Raw genomic sequence first — 22,150 nt, 5'->3', positions numbered from 1 at the left:
AGCGATTTTGCGAGCCCTGATGTGTATTTGCACACAAGCCGTGGTTAAGACAATTTCTGACGGGCTGAAAACTCCGCTGTGATGGGACCCTGTTCACCACACACACGACGCGTTACGCGCAAAACTCCGCATTTGAACAGTCAATAGCAAATACTTAAACTAATAATAAAACACTGACCCATTTTTTTTTTTTTAGAAATAGCCTTTGTGGACAGCCAGCCATGTAGGTTCACGAAACTGTCGTCCATAAAATGCGTTGCACAAATTGAACATTTGGGTTGTGCTGTTCTGTTGTAAACAAATCTTAGCCAATGATTTCTAAATGCATCTACTTTCTGAAGGCCAAATATAGTGCTTTTGCTTTCGCATAGAAACACAGCATCTCCCTGTCATGGTTGCATCAACACTACTGCAGTTACTAAAACCACGGCTTCTTTCTTTGCGTGAATATTTGGGTGGCATTACACAAATATTTCCACATCGAGACGTAGACATGTGGGGGCGTGTTTGAATCAGCCGTTTTAGCCCGGTCTGGATCAGCCTTCTCTTTTGGATAGAATAAATCATTTTGTAGGAGACTTTGAGCTTTGCAACTCTGCAGATCTTATGCATGCACAAATAGCTACATAACACACTAAAGACAAGGAAAACCAGAAATCTGAAAAAATATGAAATTTAAAATGAAGGGTAATAATAGATTGACAGAATTTTTACGACCCTGTCCATCAAAATGACGGACAATGTTAAAATGTAACGCAACAGGGAGAGAGAGATGTATATATAAAATTTAAAAAAATTATATATTAAATTTCAAAAATATATTTCTATATCTTTGTGTGTGTGTGGCTTTATGAGTTCACATTCAAGATGCTCATTATGAGCCACATTTGTCATTTGTGACATTTTTCAAGCCGCCTCACACACAACAGTTAAATAGTGCAGAAGAGATCAATGCTGAGATTGATAATGGCCATGAACACAGCTGGCCTTGGCGCAAAGGCAAAAGCCTGTGAGAGATGGCAGAGAATGACCCAGATTCAGCCCTGAAATTAAGCCATTTATTATTTTACGTCTCCTGCAACCAGTGCTCACCTGAGCGCAGTGGAGGGTCAGGGACCCACCCAAATGATAAATACGGTCACAGATGGAAAATCACGAACGTTCCCCGCAAATTTATTCTGTTCCTTTTCTCCTTTTGCTAAGATCAAAGAAAACTTCATTTTCTTGGATGCTTTACATAAAGATAACGAGGAGGCCAAAAAAATCCAACTATTCAGTCGATTTGAAACTGTATTGAAAGCAGGCTAGACAAATGAACAAACAGTCTGACTGAACATAGTACTTCCTCTATTTATGTCTCTCACTTCCCTTTGCAAAGAGAAGTCATATCTTCGCACCATCCACCTACTCAGATAATTTGACACCCTATTTATTAACGGCAGACTCCCGTCATTAGTTTCTCCAGTGGGTCTGGTCGTGTACATCCGTTTTCATTTGCAGGTGTGAGATTGATCGCTGGCTCGTTGCAGAATGAATGAACTCAAGTAAGTTATAGTTGGACTGTCTCCACCAGCATCGGATGATAATTGAGTGGAGGTTTATTGATGCGCAGGATTGTTCTCTTAGCAGTAAACGAATCATTATCAAGTCCGGAATTTCAGCGGATACAAGGGAGCCCGGCTTTATTGCGAACAGACTGACTCTGTTTGCACTTTTGATATGTTTGGATGCATTTCTGAGCTGTTAGTGTTTCAAAAGTAATTGATAAAATAATGACCGTTCTAAACTCGCACATCTACCATTGTTCTGCCAAACATATAGTCCTGCCCCGAACTCTCACACCATTGGTTGAGCACTTAGTTTTTGTGTCAGGCAACAGAGCAACGTTAAAATCATCAGTGTTTATACAGAAACCTATTTTGACTATACTGAAAAGTAAAAATACTATATGTTTGCAGATATTTGGGAAACATGCCAAGTTAAAAAAAACAAAAACAATGGTACAGCCAGTCATTCAATGTGTGTTCTGTGTTGGGATGTCTGTTTTTGTTTTGGTCTGTGTGACTCCACCCACTGCCAGTTTACCCAATTGGATTTCGACACCCTGGGTTGCCAGTTGGTAGAAAACTGTGTATTGCAGCCATGGAAGCAAGCAAACGAACTGGGTCAGAAATAGCAGATTTTACCCAACATAAAAAGCCTCAGCATTCATTTAAAAAGCTCTATGACCAGAGCAATGTTAATACGCAGATAAATCAATACATCAACTTGCCGGGTAAGGCTCGTTGTTTCCATTGACCGTTTCGTTCGTTCCTGTTACGAGTCCTCAATCTGGCAACCTGCATGTGTGTTGAGTCTGAGAAGGAAGGGCGGAAGCAACTTTCTCCAATACTCTGAATTTACCGGTAGCTGTCAATATTACATACTGCACCTTTAAAGGCATAGTTTACCCAAAAATGAAAATCCTTTCTTCTGTTAAACGTACGATACTTTAAAGAATGTTGGTGATCAAACAGTATGGACAAAATATAGACAAATATACAATGTAATTCAAAGGGAACCAAAACTGTTTGATTACAAACATTCAGGAAAATATCTGCAAAAACAAAAATCATAAATTAGTTTGGAACGACATGACTTTATATGAAATGACAACAGGATATTCATTTTTGGGTGAACTATCCCTTTAATCTGTATGTTTACATAAAAGAAGTGACAACTTAAACTCACACTATCACGCTGACTATTTGGACATCTCTTGGCTCTGTAGTAGCAGATCTCGCTTTTTAATGCGTATTCGCTTGTTAATGTGCTTTTAATTGGGTTAATGGAGTTCAAACGGACTTGGGCAGTTCAAAGGGTGCAGTGCTTCACATCTTAAGCATGTGATGAGACTAATGATCACAGTAGTGTAGTTGGCCATTATATTTCACCTATTTAAAGAATGATTGAATATGCTAAAATCTAGGCCAGGAAAATGGCATTTAGGCTGGTCACATAATAGCTCTGTTTGCTCCTTTCTGTCAATGAAGGTGCCTCGTTTTAGTCTAGCAATTTAGACTGTTTGTCCACTTCGTTTTAGCCTCTTTATCTTTTCGTTTTAGTTTTTCGAAACTCTGCAGAAGAAATGGGCGACTTGACTCTATAGGCTTTCCGCAAACAGCAATTAGTTTTAAACCACACGATCTTTCAAAAAGAAAAAACCCTCACTGATACGCTGCGGTTATTTGTTCAACTTTGCTCGTTCAAATCAGGCCTAAATTACCACTGATTAAGATTAGTTTTCTCCTTTAGATCTGTGCCAGCTCATTTGCATCTGCAGCATGTAGATTAAAGCAGCCATTTAAAATATTTTCCTCCAGTGTTGTATCGTGCTGCTGCGAGAAGCGAGGGATCTCGATTTGGCGTCCTGCTCCAGGTGCAGGCTCTTCTGCTTTGGCACAGCCGCGTGTCCCTCTCTTCCCGCTGCCTTGGCAGCACGGATAGCAGTCCTCCTGACAGCTGCCGCTTCCCAAGGGCTGATGGACTATTAATACTTTGGCTAATTTGATCAATCCATTCAGATTTGCCTTGTCCTGCTCCGTTGTGGCAGAGCTTTGATTAAGATGCTCATGGCCACCGGCGCCATTTTCTGCGCATATTGTGCCCCAGGGAGCGATTCGGTGCGTGCACAGACTACCGTGTCTGGGATATCAGTGTGCTTATGAGCTTTAATGCTTTTATGGGTAAATGATCAGCTATGGCTGCTTAGATATGCAATGAAAGGGTCTCATGTAAAAGACTTTTAGTGCCTTTCGATGTTGCAGTGCATGACATGATATCGATAAATGCTTTATTATAACAGCCTGAAGTTTTTCTAGAGATTACTGCTTGACTGTTTACCATTTATCTCTTACCTGCTCGAGTCGCAGTGCACACTTTGGCCTGAGGATGGCGGTACTGCATAAGCTATGACTTCCAAATCAGTAGGACCTTGCCACTTGTCATGAGCGCAGTGTGCTCATGCATGGAGAAAAAACCAAGCTTTGCAGTAAATACCAAGCATTCTTCATTTGTGTCAGTGAATATTTCTCTGACTTGTGAGAGAAGGCATTTAGTGAACACTGATAATGGTAGTCTAGATTAATTTATTGACTTTTTTTTTTTTTGTTAAGTGCGTGCGTGCTTAAGTCTGCACTACAGTATGTGCTTTTTAAAATGTATTCGAGCTGCTCGGATCTCTAATTTGCTGTGACGACTGGCACGTATTTCTAGAGCTCAAGCCACAGTGTTTGTAACGTTCAGCTTCACTTAACTGATCTGTTGTGATTTGCTTCTGGTTATGCATCATTGCGGCTTTCTCATCTCACATTAGCTCTACTACATTGCCATCTGGAATAATAAAGTGTGCATGTGAGTGTACACGTGCCCTTGTGACTGCCGCTGTTGATGGCACAGCCATAGGGATCTTACCCAAGCACCACACAAGCCATGCACTCCAGCTTTCGTTTTCTCACTCGGTTGACACCACTGGCACGTCAAGTGTACCGCAACTAAATCACCCAAGCCTCGGTGGTGCTGGTTTTTCCAGAATGGGGGAATTGATCCAGTAGTTAATGATGTTTGTAAAAGTGGCTAACGTGGAGATTAACGGGTAGCTGATCCATCAGTTGATGTGAGGTGAAGTTGGACAAAGAGAGGGCGGATTTACACAACCCAATGATTTGGAGCTTATGAAAGCATATGAAAACAATTGTTATTGTTTATTAACATGCCCAATGCTTCCTGTTTTTGAAGGGAAAGTTCACACAAAAATGACAATTCTGTAATCCCAACATTTATGGCCGACTTTCTTCCATGGAACATAAAGATATTGTTTAAACCTTTTTAAGTCAATGGGGTCTGAACAACATTGGACCTTAATGGCATTTACTTTTTGGACAAAAACAGTTGAAACATCCATAAAAATATGTTCTTGTTTTTTTTTTTTTTGGTGGCTTTTGGGTCCAAATGGAGATCTGAAGAAAAGAACTTACCATTCTAGACTAAACTTTCATAAAACAACCAAGATTCTTTGGAAAAACATGACATCTCTGCAAAATATTGCGTTGCTTCTATGAAACATTTCCTAAAAATGTATTAGTTTACAAATCATGCACAATGTTAAGTGTTTTGAGCTCATAACATAGTAATTTGCAAGGAACTGTGCTAAAAGAACTGATAATCTGCCTTTTAATCATAATTCATGTGAAAAGGAATAAGTTGTTGGTGTTTAACTGCCACTAGTGTTTATTTCAGCTGGATCCTGCAGAGAATTGTTTATTGGCATGTGTTTGAACACACATTTTTCCAACGAGCCTAATTTGTTTAAAAAGTTGTCAATGGCAAATGTCAGCCATTAATTTCTTTTATGTTGCAGTTCCTAATGTTAATTTCATTTAACTTACTTGCCAAAAATGTCTTTGTACTTGGCAGGCGTTAATTTTGCACCTGATTCTCGGTCTATGGTCTCTAACATCAGGCTTTTTACCTTCTAGGAAATCGACGAAGCCTGCAAACGGATCAAACGTGAGATTGACGATCTTGGTCCTGATGTTGGCGACATCAAAATCATCCCGCTCTACTCCACGCTGCCACCGCAGCAACAGCAGAGGATCTTCGAGCCGCCTCCACCCCGCAAACCCAGTGGAGCCATCGGCAGGAAGGTAAAGATCACCGCCGTGCATATGACTCAATACATTGTGATCAAAACAAGATCTTAAGAGGTTTAAACTGCGACGAACCTAGAATTCCTGGAAGGGTGTTGCTTTTAGTCCCTCTAACGTGGTTTGGTTCAAGAGATACTTCAAATTCTTTGATAGAATATTCCGCAGACAAAAGTTCCAAACCCATAAGGGGCCGTTCACTCTGAATGCGCTCACGTTTTTTGCAGCTTCTCTCACATGGCACTACGTTTTTAAGACGCCGTGTCAAGGCGCAGCACCGCTCATCAATGTCTAGAACTTTGAGCCGATCAAAAGATCCCCGAGGCGGAGGAAGCATTTCAAGCTTATGTTTACAGTAGCAAGATGGCATGGTAACTTCTTAATTTGACAGCAACATGGTGGAGGCATTCTGTGCTGCACTTTTTAAAAACCATTCCTGAGCGCTGCATCTTGTGTTTAAGACTGTCATTCATCTTTCAACTCAAAATTGAGAGAATCCTTAAATTTGTCCATTCATTGAAAGTCCACTCAAGCAAAACTTCTAATAGATTAAAAGTACATATAGCGATTGTAAAAGTAGTCAAAGTTTTATAGTTTTTTTTTTTGTTGTTGTTGAACTACCCCTTTCACTTTTGTCAGTGGAGTATGGTATCAAAGAATCAAAATATTGATGTGATTGTATCGGCACAGCTATAGTAGCATCTTCAGTCTATTTAAAGAAAGAATAGGATGAGAGTGACTCAAGTCTGTCAGTAGAGGGAAGGATGAGAACAAGGAATGGTGGAAATTAGGTTCTTTTTTCTCTCCTTCCATCTTTAGCTTTGGTAAAGCAATGACTCATAGCATATGCTGCTTTTGTCAGCATATGATTCTTTTCTCTAATTTTGGAAAGGAAAATTACTCATCCTTCGATCGTTTGAAAAGTGTTGGAGCGGTAATGTTTTTCTCGAGTTGGTTTTGGACGGTTTGCTTTCACTCCTTCCTGTTCTGCTTCCCGACTTGAATATGGTCGTTTGGCATTTTTGGCATGTTGGCTTTGAAAAAATGAAACTCGCTCGATGTTTTATCAGAGCTCATCCACTGTAAAGTGTCTTTCATCGTCTGTCATCCTTTGCTCTTAGCAGGAGGTTGTGCAGACGCAATCGCTCTTGTTTTCTCTACTCTCATTTCACTTCTTCGTCTCTCAAACAAGCCTGACGATTACAATGTGAAAAGCACCTGGACTCCTGCGTGACTGGCCAAAGATCTGACAGAATATCACATCAGATCAGCGCTTATGAGTTTGCAAACATTTAGCCGAACATCTGATGAGGAGTTGATTGAGTCATCGCTCCCCTACAGAAACTGATCCGCATGTCATTATTTCCAGGCAAAGATTACTGATGTCCTAATGAACGAGCGCAAGTGTTCACTGAACTGCAAATTTCCGCATTCTTGTTCCTTCAACGTGATGGCTATATTTGGAGCTGCATCGAAGTCTTAGCTGCATGCCTGGTTTGTGTTTTGACGTACCAAACAGCCTTAGCATCAGCCTGCTTCGCATATCAATTATCTGCCTCGTCCATCCCTCTCCACTAGAGCATTGTCATTTCATCTCTCCCCTGACCACTTCCATGTTTAAAGAGGTTTTCTCAGAGGTTTGATTACTCATAAGCTGCTTCAGAAGTTCAAACATCCGGCGCTGTTTGCCTGTGCTGTTCAGAAGAAAATGAAAGTGGATACGGACTCACAGGGGTTGATGTGAACATGCTGCAACCCCTGTGATGCAAACTAATGTTGGGAACAGAGAACTGCTTATTCAGAAACATTCTATTTGATTAAAAAAAGGAAATCAACTGTGTTCACAACAGTTGCATTTGTTGCAATGAATTAATAAATGAATGAAACTGTAGTATTTTTAAAAAAATAAGCAACTTTTTTTTTTGTCGAAAGCTCGGATTAACTAGCAACAAGGTGACGAATGATGATTCTCTACTTTCCATGCACTCAAAAATAGCCTAGTTTAATGAACTTTATTAAATTAAGAATCTTCCATTCAATTAGGTCCACAATACAACACCAACTTGAACTAACCAGTGCTAATTTTGTGTCGTTGAGATACTAGTGGTGTTTATTAATATTTCAGGGCTCCAGACAAAAAAATCGAGTAAGGAGCCATTGGCTCCTATAAAAGAAAAACTTAGGCGCCAAATAATTTTTTTAGGTGCCACAGAATAAAAGTGGTTTATTTTATTATTATCATTTTATTTTTCCCCCCTATTTTAACATTTCAATCATTTTGTCATGCGTTTATGTCTTATCTTTTCTAGGCTTTATCAGCATTTTAATCCATCTTGTAGATGATCAGGTCGACCGGGGGACTAAGGTTCACTTAAAGTGTGAATTAAATGTCTTTTACAACTTGAAATATACAGTCACAAAGAATTGTTCGTTACACAGAATCTGTACCAATATCATGGACCATAAGCATCACTTGGCAACTGAGTGCAGTGCATCCTATAAATGTTGTCACGTCTTTCACACATTCAGTCTGTTTTTCTTCATTAGTAAAATGCAATTTTATAGGAGGAGTTGAATCATGTACAACAGAATAAGTAAAAATATTAATATGCAACAGCGCATAAATATAGCAAAACGCTCCTCTTTATAGTTATTTTTCTAGCTGACTGATGAGTTTATGGACACTGAGTGGTTATTCTGAGGTAAATGTATTACAATGCAATGTTTACAAGCTTTATACATTTCCTCAGTTTGAAACAATGAGCTTTTACATAAAACATTTCAGTAAGTTGTACTATAGGCTTTCTTATTGCCTACCTTTTGATCATGTTCATTTCATACTATAGTAGTAAATCGAAATATATAATGGGTTCACTTGCTGCTTTAACTGAGGTGTTAAAGAGATCGCGCCTGAGCATTAAGTGCGATACTCTCCGCTCGCGCGACCCGGACGCATACACGGACCGTGTGGACGCGGGGTACTGGTGTTTATATTACCGAAAGTGTGCGCTTGTGGTCCGCATTAAAGAGCACCCAAACCGCATCATTTGAATTTCGTAGCATTTTAAAGCTGATGCTTTGTTTATTAAAAAGTAAGACAGCACAAAGCTTTTTGCGATTACTGGATGGCAAGTGCGCTTCAAATAACAGGAAGTCCATGCATTAACAGAACACAGCATATAGACTAAGATCTCGATAAGAAGATCGACCGGACAAGTGTAAATGCATCTGGTTGTTGAAACCACATATGGTAATTTTACTCCTCCCATAATATTAAAATAATAGACGTGTGAGATCGTTTTATAGGCTATATGGCATGTTATAGTCAGATATGACAGCGCAATGCAACAAGCATCACCGCGGATGAGTAACTTAGCGGAGTATTTCTTCAGCAAGCGACGCGCAAACTGAATGAACCTGAAAGTAAGCTGCAGACGCTCAACACACAATCTTCTTCATTAAAAGTAGCGAGACTAGCCTATCTTTCCAGTGCTGATGCCGCGCGCTCTCTTGATATTGAAATTAGCTGATAATTAATAAAATTATCCATTGCTTTCATTGACGTGAACTCCGTTATATTTGCATATGAAGCGGGAATTGAAGAACGGATTTATATCTGTTTTGCGAAGACACATTTATGTGGCCAAGTGTAAATGGGGAAACGTTTTAACAAATCATATAGATATCCGATCAGAGAAAATGCATGAAGTGAGCAGGTGTAAACAGGCCCTTTCAGGTCTCTCTCACTGCGTTCAGCAGACTGTGTGCGGCAGAGACGAGGACTGTTTGAAACTCTTTTCAGTAAAACTTTGATGCGCATCGTCTTATATAAGTTTAATACGTGAACATAACAAAAGATGTGAGCGCAAAACAATCGGGAAAAAAGTCCTTTCATGCAAATTATATATAGTCGCCAGTGGCGACCTCAGCAAAAACTTCACTCGCAAATTAATATTTTTGGTCGCAAATGCGACCATTTTAGTCGCAGTTTGGAGCCCTGTATTTTTAATTATTTTTCAACTCTAGCTTTTTTTGTTTTTGTAATTTTTATTTTGTTGTTTTTTAATATCGATTTAATTTATTAATTTGTGTATCAGTTTATTTTTGGAATTTCAAGTTAAACTGAATGAAAATGAGATGTTGCCACTGTTTATTTTATTTCTGTTAACGTTTAAGTAATTTTTCATAATGTAGTTATTTTATTTAACTCTAACATTTTGTTTAACTGAACATTAAACACAAAGTCATTCACTTTACCGAAAAGCACAAAATTACACTTAATTTCAGTATTTACTCTCTTAATGCAGTCCTATGTAAAGCATGCTGAAAACTACAGAACTACTGCCCAGATTATTTTAACAATAAGTGATACCTATATATGGTTAACATTTAAGTGGATTAGGCAATAAAATTAAATTGTGACAGAAAAAGATTTGTTGCTTTAGCTAATTATAAAGCAATATGAACACAGCAAAAGTCATTTTTTGAGGATGAGGTAACTGTACAGTGCCTTGAATTTAGTTATTTTTTGGCACCTTGTTTTTCTGTCTTTCGGTGGCAGCAGCACATAAGGATAGGCTCAGATTACCTTGTAAAAATGTCAACTCTTCACACCCTCTGGCATATATTAAACACGATGCTTATAAGCCACCTTTGGCAGATACGGGATGGGGGTGTGGATTTTGTGCGATCCGCACCTGTGCGGTCACATCCTCCTTCAGGGCAAATCCAGCAGCTCTTCTCAGCTGATGCATGGATTTATTAGAGGGGTTTTAACTTCACGTGACTCTCAGCAGTCACATGTAGGGAAATTGAGGACTGGCAAATTTCGGCAGCGACTTTCTTGTTGATCCTGGAGTTAATTGGGATGTGGTAAGTTCTCGCTTGTGCTGACTGCGGGAATGGAGGGTTTATGGAAGAATTAATGGAAAGTGAGGCTGCCGTGTGTTAACCATCTAAAACAATCCTTAATGAATACCTGCACTTAACATTGGGTGGCAAGTCTAGCTTCTTAATAACTGTATCTGGGCAGAAAGTCGAATTCAAGGATATTTAGACCCATCTAACCTGATAGAGACCATAAACATTTGTGTCTAAAACATTTGATACGTTATTGTCCACTCTAAGCAAAGTCATAAAGCATGTTTGTTTTAATGTGAAGACGAGTCCATTGGTTTTAATAGGTTGTCGATACAGCCCGGTAATGATGATGTTTGGAGCTCCTTCCACTCGTGCTGATTAAAACCTAGAGGTTCAATGAAATTGTGCTATTGCTGACGAAATGTCTTTTTTCTTTCAATACAGAATTAGACAGACAGGAGCCGTCTCAGCCTGTTTTTGACTGCGATGGCTTCCATAGTCACTTTTAATTCGGCATGATTGAAGGCAGGGTCTCGCTTATCTTTGTGAATATGAAATGTGAGCGACTCTCTGGTCAACTGCTGTCATGGCGGAGAAACAATTTGAAGAGAATCTCGTAAAACAAGGTTAAACTGTCAGCGTGTTTATAGCTAGTTACCTAAATAGCAGCACATCTTATTTAATAGCATGGACATTTGAAGGTAACTTTATCGCTACAGTAATGCGAAAAAAAATGAAAGCGCTTGTGAGTGCATTTTTGACTATGCTTGCAAATGTACAGTACTGGTTATTTGATCAAAAATACAGTAAAACTGTAATATTACTATTTAAAAGAACTTTTTTTAAATATATTTTAAAATGTAATTGATTTCTGTGATCAAAGCTGAATCTTCATTATTACTTCAGTGTCACATGATCCTTCAGAAATCATTCTAATAAACTGATTTGCTGCTCAAGAAATGTGATCAATGTAGAAATTTTGTGGAACTACCATTCAAGATTGAGGTAAAGTTTATTCAGCAAGAATGCACTAAATTGATAAAGTAAAAAAAAAAAAATTCAAGTAAATGCTGTTCTTTTGAAATTTCTGTTCATTGAAGAGTCATGTTATCTTCAACTGTAATATTTAGCAGTAAAAACGGTTTTCAACATTGATAATAAGAACTAATATTAATAATTGAGCACCATTCAGCATATCAGAATGATTTCTGAAGGATCATGTGACACTGAAAATGGAGTAATGATGCTAAAAATGCAGCTTTGTTCACAGCAATCAATTACGTTTTAGATTGTTCAAATATAAAACAATTGCTTTAAATTGTGATATTTTACAATATTACTATTTTTTTTTTTCTTTTATTCTTTTGACCTATAGTGTATGTGTCTGCCTTAATTGTTAACAAAAAAAAAAAAGTCTGTTTATTGAATTTTATTCCTTGGAACAGTAGTACACAAAACAAAAAGCAGCAGTACAAATTTAGAACCCATCCCACCCCTTGGTGCACTTGGAAAAAATAAATAAATAAAAATATATTAATATTAATAGACAAACAAATAACAATTATTTTTACAAAGATTTGAGAAAAGACACAACATTAAAAGCTGAATGCCATGAATTAACACTTTTCACGAGAGTTCCATCGAGATAATGTCCAACAAATACACAGTCCAGGTTCGTCTGTCCATGTCTGCCTTACCGTTTTTAACAAAAAAGGAACATTGAATGAGACTCATTGGAGAGAATTGAAATTGCACTTATTCAAGTGAAATGTTGCTGGTATTAGCCTTGTTCGGTCAGCTCACCTATTTTTTTCCAGTCCTCTTACGCATGGATCATTGCCTCCTAAAAGATGCAATTTCTCAACACCTCACGGTTCAATGAGTATGACTAAGTACTTGTAATGCATTTAGTGTTTTTGCTGTGCAATTCATTCCAATGGCGCTCACCTTTCGATAATTTCCATGGCTACCGCTCTGGAATATATTTCATCTCAAAGGTCTTTCCCAGGTGGTCTTATTTTCTGAAAGGATGCAGACTGGTTAGGAACCCTCATTTCTTTTTATCGTGTGTCTGAAGCGCGCCGGACCCCGCTGTCATTCAGTGGTCTGTTAAGAGCACGCTCTGTGGGCATTGGGTCGTGGCCCTCAGTCTCTAGACTCCAGATGGCCTTTTTTCAGTGTATTCTCCCAGCTTTTCCATGAATACATAGGCAGATGATTCTTTTCAGCAGCTGAATTGCATCAGGTCAAAGGCTCCATGAATAGACCCTCTGCTGCATTACCAAACCAAGCCAAACATTTGTGGCTAAAGAGAAATCCACTTATAAAAGTAGGATTTAAATGCCTCAAAGGCATTTGAGGAGGCTGAATTACATGAAAGATGTAGATGTAGTTTGTTTTCTGTTAGTAATAGGGGCCAGGAAGTTTTATTAAACTCAATTTACATTACAAAAACTTTTTAGTAGAGCTTGCCAAATCACTTAGGGTATTTAAATAAACCTAACCTATTTAATTAAACTTTGGAGCTTGTTTCTGCTGTAGGCATGAATTAAAGCACAAATTGTGTAAGATATTCGAAAAATTCTCTATATTTGTTTCAAGGGAAGCATATTTGGGGACCAGTGCTTGTATTACATAAACATCCTAACTTGGAATCCTATTTATTTTGTTACCATTGTTATTTCAATTAGGATGCTTTTCAAATCTTAAGAATTAATATAGGAAGTTTATGTAGTATATTATACCTTAAGTTGGCACGAAATGGCAATTTATCCTAATCATCTTCTAAATGCATGTTATTGATCTTTTTCAATTGATTTATCCATGCATTTGTTTTGCTTTTACAGTTTTTGCTCAAAAAGGCATAACTCAATCTTCCAATGAAGCAGCAGTCTTTTTGTTGACGTATACCAGACTTTTCCAGTCATTTAGTTCGTTTAAACCCCATCCCTTCATTACAATTGACTGCAGGCTCACATTCAGATCTGCCTCTATCCAATCAACAACCGATGCATAGAACCCTCGCCCTACATTTAAGAGGTCACAATTAAGAAAAGATCTGCAGCTGCTTTTGCTACATTAAATTTATAGCATGCAAAAAACATTCAAAACCATTGTTATCTGTAAATTTGAGCCTCATGGTGCGTTCACAACAGACACGAATGAAGCGTTAAGCGCGAGTGATTTACATGGAAAGTCAATGCAAAGATGCGAATAGACATCCTGCGGCGGGATTCACGCGAATGAGGCGGCGTGAATTGAGCGTTTCGGGCAAATCGCGCAAGTTGAAAAATCTGAACTTTGGCGGATATTCGCGCCACGTTAACCAATCAGGAGCTTGCTCTAGTAGTGACGTGATTACGAGCAGAGGCAGAAATCTGAAACGACAATAGAGGACAAAATCATTGCCGCTGTATGTGGATACCCGGATCTGTACAATAGACCAAAGATTACCTGTTAGATTTACCCAAAACTAATTATATCTCCTCTCTTCGGGATACATGAGCACGAGCGCCCGGTGATCGCCTGGAGCTCACGGCTCCGAAATCAGCGAAGCACATTTTCAAATAGGCGCTGTTTTTATAAATAAACCACAGATTTGAGTTTTAAACAACTACATTCTCGGCTGAAATACACACGTCCAGTGTTTCCATAGCACATAAAGTGCAACTACCCTCTCAACAAAATCCATGTCAGCCATTTCGCAACGAGACGAAATGTTGTGAAGCGAATTTCACACACGAATGAAGCGAGTAAACTCAATGTTCAAGTGTCCAACTACGCGCGAATAGCGGGATTTATTCGTGCAAGTCGTGTCTGGTGTGAACGCACTGTCACACGTTCACCGTTCTCTGTCCATCGATGACATCCAGCTATAGCTCTGTTGGCTGCTCATTTTTTCTGGGACACCACATAAAGCAAACCTTTAAATTATCGAGAGACTCTGTCCTACCTCTGATTTGACTCGGATTGACGTTTCTCGTCCTGTGATTCATGACCAGCATTTGGCTCTTTTGACTTGGGCCAGTAAGCAACCCCCCTTACCTATGCAATGTTATAAAGCTCTTCCGAAGCTTCTCGGACACTGTCATCTCAGTGTATCAAAGACGGTCCACAGTCTCTAGCTCAAAGATGATTTAATATGTCACTAGCACACATGATGAAGGCCACCTGTACTGTGAAGGGACAGAGAGAGAGTGAAGGAGCGAGACGTGGCATGAATAATAGAGTTTCTTAGAGGTGGGCTTCTCTAGGGAGGGGAAGATGGCTGCATGCTGTGCACAGACATGAATCTTGCCGCCAAAAAGAGCAGTAGTAATGTGTCTGGACGGGCTGCTCGGTGGAAAGCAGTCCGGCTCAGCCAGCATACTCCCAATTTGACTTGATTGCAGCAACTGTTGCCTTACTCCCCTGTTGGGTTGTATTAGTCTTCCAGCTTGCGACATCTCACTGAAGTGTCTTTCAGGATTTAATTCCCACTGATTTTTGTTTTGTCTTTTTTTTTCACCCCTCTCCTGCTACCACAGAACTTTTTCCTTTTTAATTTGATTTTTGGTTTGCCCAGAGCAGTGCAGAACTGTCTAATCACCAATGAAATGTGCTAAAAAAAAAGCCACCCTGCTGTTGTAGAGAGTGGCTAGAGATTTGAATAAACCCATTAGGCTAAATATTCAACATTACTTTCTTCCTCCCACTTGTGCAACTAGCATGAATGATGGCTCAAATTGTGCAACTTGCATCTTTTGAAGTGTGGCAGAAAAATAAATGGACCTGAGCCATGTCTAGAATGCAGAAATATCTAAAGCCCAAAGTATACTTCGGTTTTTGCTCGTATGTGAGGGTCAGCATACAGTGCGCGAGATGCAAATTTTGTAACAGAATACTATGTGCGTACTGTAATCGCACCACTCGATTTTTGTAACCGCATGTACTTTGTATGTAAAGGTCTCACATGCACATTAAATCAGTAGTGCGGTGTTCGATACAACGATTTATCGTCACAGAGATTTGATGATACGAGTATTGATACAGCTGGCCCTGTATCGATATTGTGGCACGTGTGCAAAAAATAATGAATAGAGCATAACATGTAGGCTACAACAAGGGGTTGCCTGATATAAAGAGAAGTAATCGCCGAAACAGAGCTTCCCACTTGTGCAATGCGGAAATATCTGATAAGTATGTTACTTATCTTTGTCAACCTGGCAACCATGTGCATGCACGCTCTCGCCACTGTGTGGATAAACATGCTTGCTTTCTGAAAACACCGGTTAGCTTACAGTTTAGCGATCTCCACTTCAATATTCTATTCTCAGAAAAGTGTTAATTTATGAGAGAGAGAGACTATGTATGAATTACCACTGTTTTGCCACGTTTCTCTATTAATAGTGAAGCTTTGGCTTTAATTTCTTTAGAAACAATGATGTTACCAGCTCCTTGTTGAGAAAGATGATGTAGCGCTTCAGCGATCAAGCTATTTTATTGATAAAAATTGCAGCGCTAAAAAGAACTCTTCTAATCTTTATTTTTATTTTTTAAAAGTAGAGAGTGAGTTGATATGTGCAATAACCTACCAGTAATGTTAAGATGGTTTTATGTATTAGAATGAGTACATTACAATATAAATTTATTAGAACGAGTACATTATTATTTATGGGCCTAAAACAAGATGCAGACAATCAGAATATTGTACCTGGTGGGGAGGGCCCAATGTAAAAATGAAACGCATGCCATTACCTGTAGTGTACTGTGGTACAGTTATGGAGGCCCTTTATAAAGCAGAGGTCAACTGCCTGCTCTGCCTATAGTTAGCAATGGCCCTATAGTATGCCGTGTTTAATAAACAGCTGTTTTACTAAATTCTTCTGAGGTGAAGTTTTGTGCATTCCCGTATCGTATCATGAATTTCCTGGTGATGCACAGCCCTACTAATCAGTTGTTCCACAAGGTGGCAACCAGAGCTGGGCAGAATACTTACAAACTGCAATTTTCCCGCTAACATTTGATTCTTAAACACTGCTGATGGGCCAACAGCGCTCAAATGTTAGCGGGAAATGGACGTTTTTAAAATTGCAGTACCGACTGGTACCAAAGTCGGTGCGTTTGACAACATTAATGAAAACTGCAGCTAGTAATGTAATCAAATATAAGGTTAGTACGACACCGTATCAGTCAAAGCTGTGGAGACATTGGTATTGCTGTATTTTGTAACTCTCTTTATTGTGTGTGTGGTAGCTATGGGTTGTATATGTGTCCTATTGTCTTTTTTTTTTTTTATTTGGACCTTGAGTCTGTAATCATTTTGATTTGATTAATCCAGGTTACTCGTTTTAAGTAATTTATTCTGACTGCTTTTTAGATTACTATTTTATCTAATTTATTTTAAACTTCCCATTGAACGTATAATATTGATATAAAAAAAGCAAAGCGAAAGAAAACATTTTCCCTCCTTTTTATTTCAACATCGTAAAATGCATTAAACATTGCATTAAGCCAGGGTTTCCCAAACTAGGCTTAATATGAGAACTGCAGTGGGTTTGTGAGTTGATGAAAAGCTACCAAAACCAGAAATATTTAACTTGTTTACCTGCATTTCGATGTGAGCATTAATGAAAATGTTGATGAATTACTTCCTTCGAGATATTTCTCTACCGATAGTGTTTTGGTTCCTTGCCGCTGTCGCCTATGGCTTGCTTAGTTGGGGACACTTAATTTCCAGCAACATAATCGAATTGATTGCACAGATGACATCACTGAATTCAATAATAAACTGCCTTTTACTGAAAATTGAGTGTTCACTATTGTCTTTTTGCATTATTGACACTATTTTCCTATTTGATACTGTAAAGCTGCTTTGACACAATCTGTATTGTTAAAACGCTATATAAAGGTGACTTGACTTTCAAGAAAATATTTCCTGTCAAAGTAGTTTTGGCTGAGAACAATGTTTGGGAATCCATTTAAAAGAAGAATTAGGGAGAATCAATAAATTATGAATGATTTACTGCCATTGTGTGAATATGTAATCATGTAATCCATGAAAAATTACTGTAATCTGATTATTATAAAAGGAAAAGAAAAAGCTTTCTAGAGTGCATGTGTAAACCGCTAGCAAATGGAGTATACTTTGAAAAGAGTAAAAGTTTGACTTTATGCATACGCTAGTGTACACATACAAAAGCGAAGTATAGTTTGTGTTTTAGAGAATTGAGGATGGGCTGTTTTGTTCATTTTTAAGGTGCTTTTTTTGTGTGTGATAAAAGCTGTCTGGTCAGTTTGATCTCTTGATCGTATTGTTTCTGCTCCCATAGATTGTGGTTTCTACAAACATCGCTGAGACGTCCCTTACCATCGATGGCGTGGTGTTTGTAATTGATCCTGGCTTTGCCAAGCAAAAGGTTAGTCTTCTCTCCTCTGCCTCACTTGTCTAATCTCGCCCCATCATCTGTTTCTCTTGACTCTGAAATCCCCAGATAAACCCAGTGGCGGGGCTCTGACAGCGACTCGAGATGGAAAAGCTAGTTATTTATTCTGCTGACATTTCCCTTGCCCAGCTGCTGCTGTCATACATGTAGTCCAGTCAGAGATGAAGGATGGCTTCGCTTTGGCATATTGCTGTGGTGCAATGGTGTGCATTTATTATTCACACAGCTCTTTCCTTTTCCTTGCACAGGTGTATAACCCTCGCATTCGAGTCGAGTCGCTGCTCGTAACAGCTATTAGTAAGGCTTCGGCCCAGCAGAGAGCCGGTCGTGCTGGACGTACTCGCCCAGGAAAGTGCTTCCGGCTCTACACCGAGAAGGCCTACAAGACTGAGATGCAGGTTTGTGAAAACAATCATAACTGCTGCAGACATCTGGGAAGCGCACTTGTTCTGATTTTATTATACAACAGTGAAATTGGTTGGAACGTGTTTTGGTCGATCAGCAGATGACCCTGTTTCCTTCAAGTCTTTAGTACTTATGGTCACTTCTAGCCCCCTGTTTTTACAAAGAATATGGCAAATTTCCATGTAAATTTTTCTTTTTCTTTCTGTGTATCGTCCCTTTTCCTGTCAGGACAACACATACCCTGAGATTCTCAGGTCGAATTTGGGCTCTGTGGTGCTACAGCTCAAGAAGCTTGGTATTGATGACCTAGTGCACTTTGACTTCATGGACCCACCAGGTATGAGTTTTGTAAATTCTTTCATGAATCTTTATATCTGCAGTAGACTTCAGCAGAAGATTTTGCTAAAGTAAGACAATTAAAATGAGATAAAGCTGTTAGTTAACACAACAATAAAAAATGACCATAGTTTAAAACCTTTAATATTGAGTAGGTACATATTAAAAACACAAACCATCACTTTCTCGTCTCGTCACTTAAAAGTATATACTTTTTCTTTACGAAGAGTACGTTCTTTCAGGGCATATTGGGATGAATTTATTCACACACACGCACAGAGAGAGACAGAAATAAAAAAAAAATCCTGTGGCTTGGATGGAATATCTAATGAGATGCTGAAACATAGCAGCTCCAAATTGAAAGATGCTATTCTGAAAATATTCAATCTCGTATTAAAATCAGGACACTTGACTGAAATCTGGAAAGAAAATCGAATCACTCCAATTTTTAAACAAGGTGAGAAGTACGACCCAAACAATTATAGAGGCATCACAGTCAGCAGTAACCTCGGAAAACTATTCTGCTCTTATTAATGACAGATTAGTTCAGTTCATTCAAGAACACACAATTCTAAACATCTGTCAAATTGGATTTATGCCAAAACAGAGAACATCAGAGCACATTTACACACTCATACAAAAATGCGTTCAGCAGACAAAACAAGGACAAATATTTGGCTGCTTCATTGATTTCCAAAAAGCCTTCGATTCGGTATGGCACAATGGACTTTTCCTAAAACCTATCCAAAGTGGAATAGGAGGAAAGACATATGACAACATAGGACACATACAACGGGAACAAATGCTGTGTCAAAATCAATGACAAACGAACTGATTATTTCAGTCAGACCAAAGGAGTCCGTCAAGGCTGCAGCCTCAGCCCGACTCTATTTAATATCTATATTAACGAACTGGCATCAGCACTTGATAAGTCCTCTTGTCCTGGTCTGACCCTCGGGGGCAGAGAAATCAAATGCCTCCTGTATGCAGACGATCTTCTGCTGCTGTCGCTTCATGAAGAGGGGCTGTACCTAAGCCTCTCCATTTTGGAAAAGTATAGTAATGATTGGGCCTTACCGATAAACATGGAGAAGTCAAAAATCATGATCTTTCAGAAAAGCCTCATCTTGCTGACAAAAAATGAGTTTGGGGGAACAATTATTAATCATGGCACCTGTTATAATTATTTGGGTCTGACGATCTCAGCCTCTGGTCAGTTCAATACTGCAATAAAAGATCTGACAGATAAGGCACGCAGGGCTTTTTACAGTATAAGACGACCCCTGTTTAAATTCAACCCACCCATTAAACTGTGGCTGAAAATATTCGACAGCATCATCAAACCCATTCTTCTCTATGGCTGTGAAATTTAAACTAAACTATGAAACACAGGACAAAAACCCTGTTGAAATATTCTACCTTGAGTTCTGCAAAAACATCTTGGGAATTTACAGAAACGCCCCAAATCTCGGCTGCAGGGCAGAACTGGGCAGATTCCCTCTGCTCTCTGAAATCCAGAAGAGAGCAGCGAAGTTCTGCTTCCATCTATCAGACACAGCCACAGATGGCTACCATCCCTGTGCTTTCACTCATCGGCAAAAACACCCAGAGAGTGACCCCTTACACTATTTAGTGGAAAAACATCAACTCAATTCCACAATTTGGTGTAAACATTCAAAAGTTAAAGAAACTGAAAAAATAACCCAGGAAGAATACATTCATGATTGGCAACAAAAAGTAACTCAAGTAAAGACATTAACTTACCTCCACCGTATAAAAGCTGATTATAAATTAGCGCCATACCTGAGCAGCAAATATAAACACATCAGAGATGCCCATTTCAAACAAATAGTGCTTCCAGCAAACGAGCAACACAGAGACACTCTCGTATATATTGGGAGAAAGGAAAAGTGCATCCACCTGGCAGCGCAGTATGTGTGCTCCTGCCATCAAATGAGGTACAAAGGCTGAACCCTCTTTACCATTTACAATAACTCTGTATTTTAATGTTATTTATTTTTTCCTTGTTTTTTCTTCTTTTTTCATTGAGATAAGTTGGACATGTATATGTTTATTTTCCCCTTTTTTATTAATCTGTATGTTTGTATAATATACTTATTGCTTTGGCAACATTGTGATATGTTACACAGTCATGCCAATAAAGCTCATTTGAATTGAATTGACAGACAGACAGACACACACACACTTCTGTATTTCTGTAAAAATGGCAAGATGTTTTTTGGTTTGAGTACATTTTTATAAAAATGCTTGATATTCACATTTTCTTCCGAAATGTCAAAAATCTATTTAGCTCTTTTAGTGTTATGCGTAGTTTGTCCGGGTCATTTCGGAGTATCTGGTGCAGCTTTGGTAAAAAAGCATCCGGACACGGCCTTTCCTAAACTGACTGATATTTCAGAGTCTGGCTTTGCTTTGATCGTGTAATTGCTTTTATGCTGTATGAAGACTGATGTGGACATTCATTAAAAGTGCATGATGGCCAGACTTGTAATCGTCGAATAGTAACGACTGGAACTTTTTCATGTGATTGGCTCATCGTCTTTTCAGAAAGGTTCATGACCTTAAAAGATCTCTAAAATTGCCTTAGTGTTGAAGCTTGTGCAGAAATCACACTAGGCTTTGAGCATGTGAAATTGTTTGCAACGGTCGTGATCTGACGTCATGCTCTGCAGCATCTTTTTAAAAACTTAAATTCAACACACAACAAATGATGTCTACTCCAAAGCTTCCAAACAAATCTACTCCAGAGCTTTCCTGCAATCTGTCTTGTAGCACTGCAGTTTTAATCTTCTTTTAATTCAGTTATGAGGTCATGCTGTGACGTGTCGATCGGCTGTTGGTCACACGGTTTCACGTGAAGTGAATTCACAGGTCAGAGTTCACCAAGATTGAACTTTGGAATGCAGCGAAATGCAAAACTTTTCACAAAGGCTTGCGTTTCCAGTCTGACGCTTTCGCATGTGTATGAATGGAAGTCAATAGGTAGTCAAATGCAACGGTATGTTAAGGGGTGGTCACACTGCACTTTTCGTTCTAAGTAAATTTATAGATGGGTAATATAAAAGGGAGATGGTATTCAGTATTTATGCATTTGTTCTGAAATGTCTTAAAAGGGTTAAATACATACACACACACACACACACACACACACAGTGCTGGCCAAAATTAATAGAACGATAGTATTTTCACCAGCTTAAAAATGGTTTTAAGTCAGTTATTTCTATCTTTTGCTGTAGTGTGTCAGTAGGATATATCAATTTATATTTCCAAACATTCATTTTGCCATTAGTTGTATTAATCCAGTGAGATTTTTGTGACAGCAGCCAGAGCTCCACACAGAGATCTGATCATCATCCAGTCTGTCTGGAGTGACATGAAGAAACAGAACTAACTGAGACAGAGTAAATCCAGAAGAACTTC

At 38.8% G+C, this 22,150-nt stretch overlaps 1 protein-coding gene across 1 annotated transcript in view; it reads left to right on the top strand.

Annotated features, from left to right (window-relative positions):
* LOC306885687 (ATP-dependent RNA helicase DHX15-like) overlaps window positions 1-22,150 on the top strand; it is a 40,562-nt gene that overhangs the window by 8,811 nt on the left and 9,601 nt on the right. Inside the window, exons 6-9 of the mRNA XM_079442379.1 lie at window positions 5,517-5,684; window positions 17,855-17,941; window positions 18,217-18,366; window positions 18,602-18,710. Of these exons, the coding sequence (XP_079298505.1) occupies window positions 5,517-5,684; window positions 17,855-17,941; window positions 18,217-18,366; window positions 18,602-18,710 (514 nt within the window). The remainder of the gene's footprint in view (window positions 1-5,516; window positions 5,685-17,854; window positions 17,942-18,216; window positions 18,367-18,601; window positions 18,711-22,150) is intronic.

The sequence above is a fragment of the Barbus barbus genome (genome assembly GCF_936440315.1).
Source record: "Barbus barbus genome assembly, chromosome: 1".
In the NCBI taxonomy this organism is placed as follows: Eukaryota; Metazoa; Chordata; class Actinopteri; order Cypriniformes; family Cyprinidae; genus Barbus; species Barbus barbus.
The sequence above is the reverse complement of the archived record's forward strand: the minus strand, read 5'-3'. Positions and strand labels throughout refer to the sequence as shown.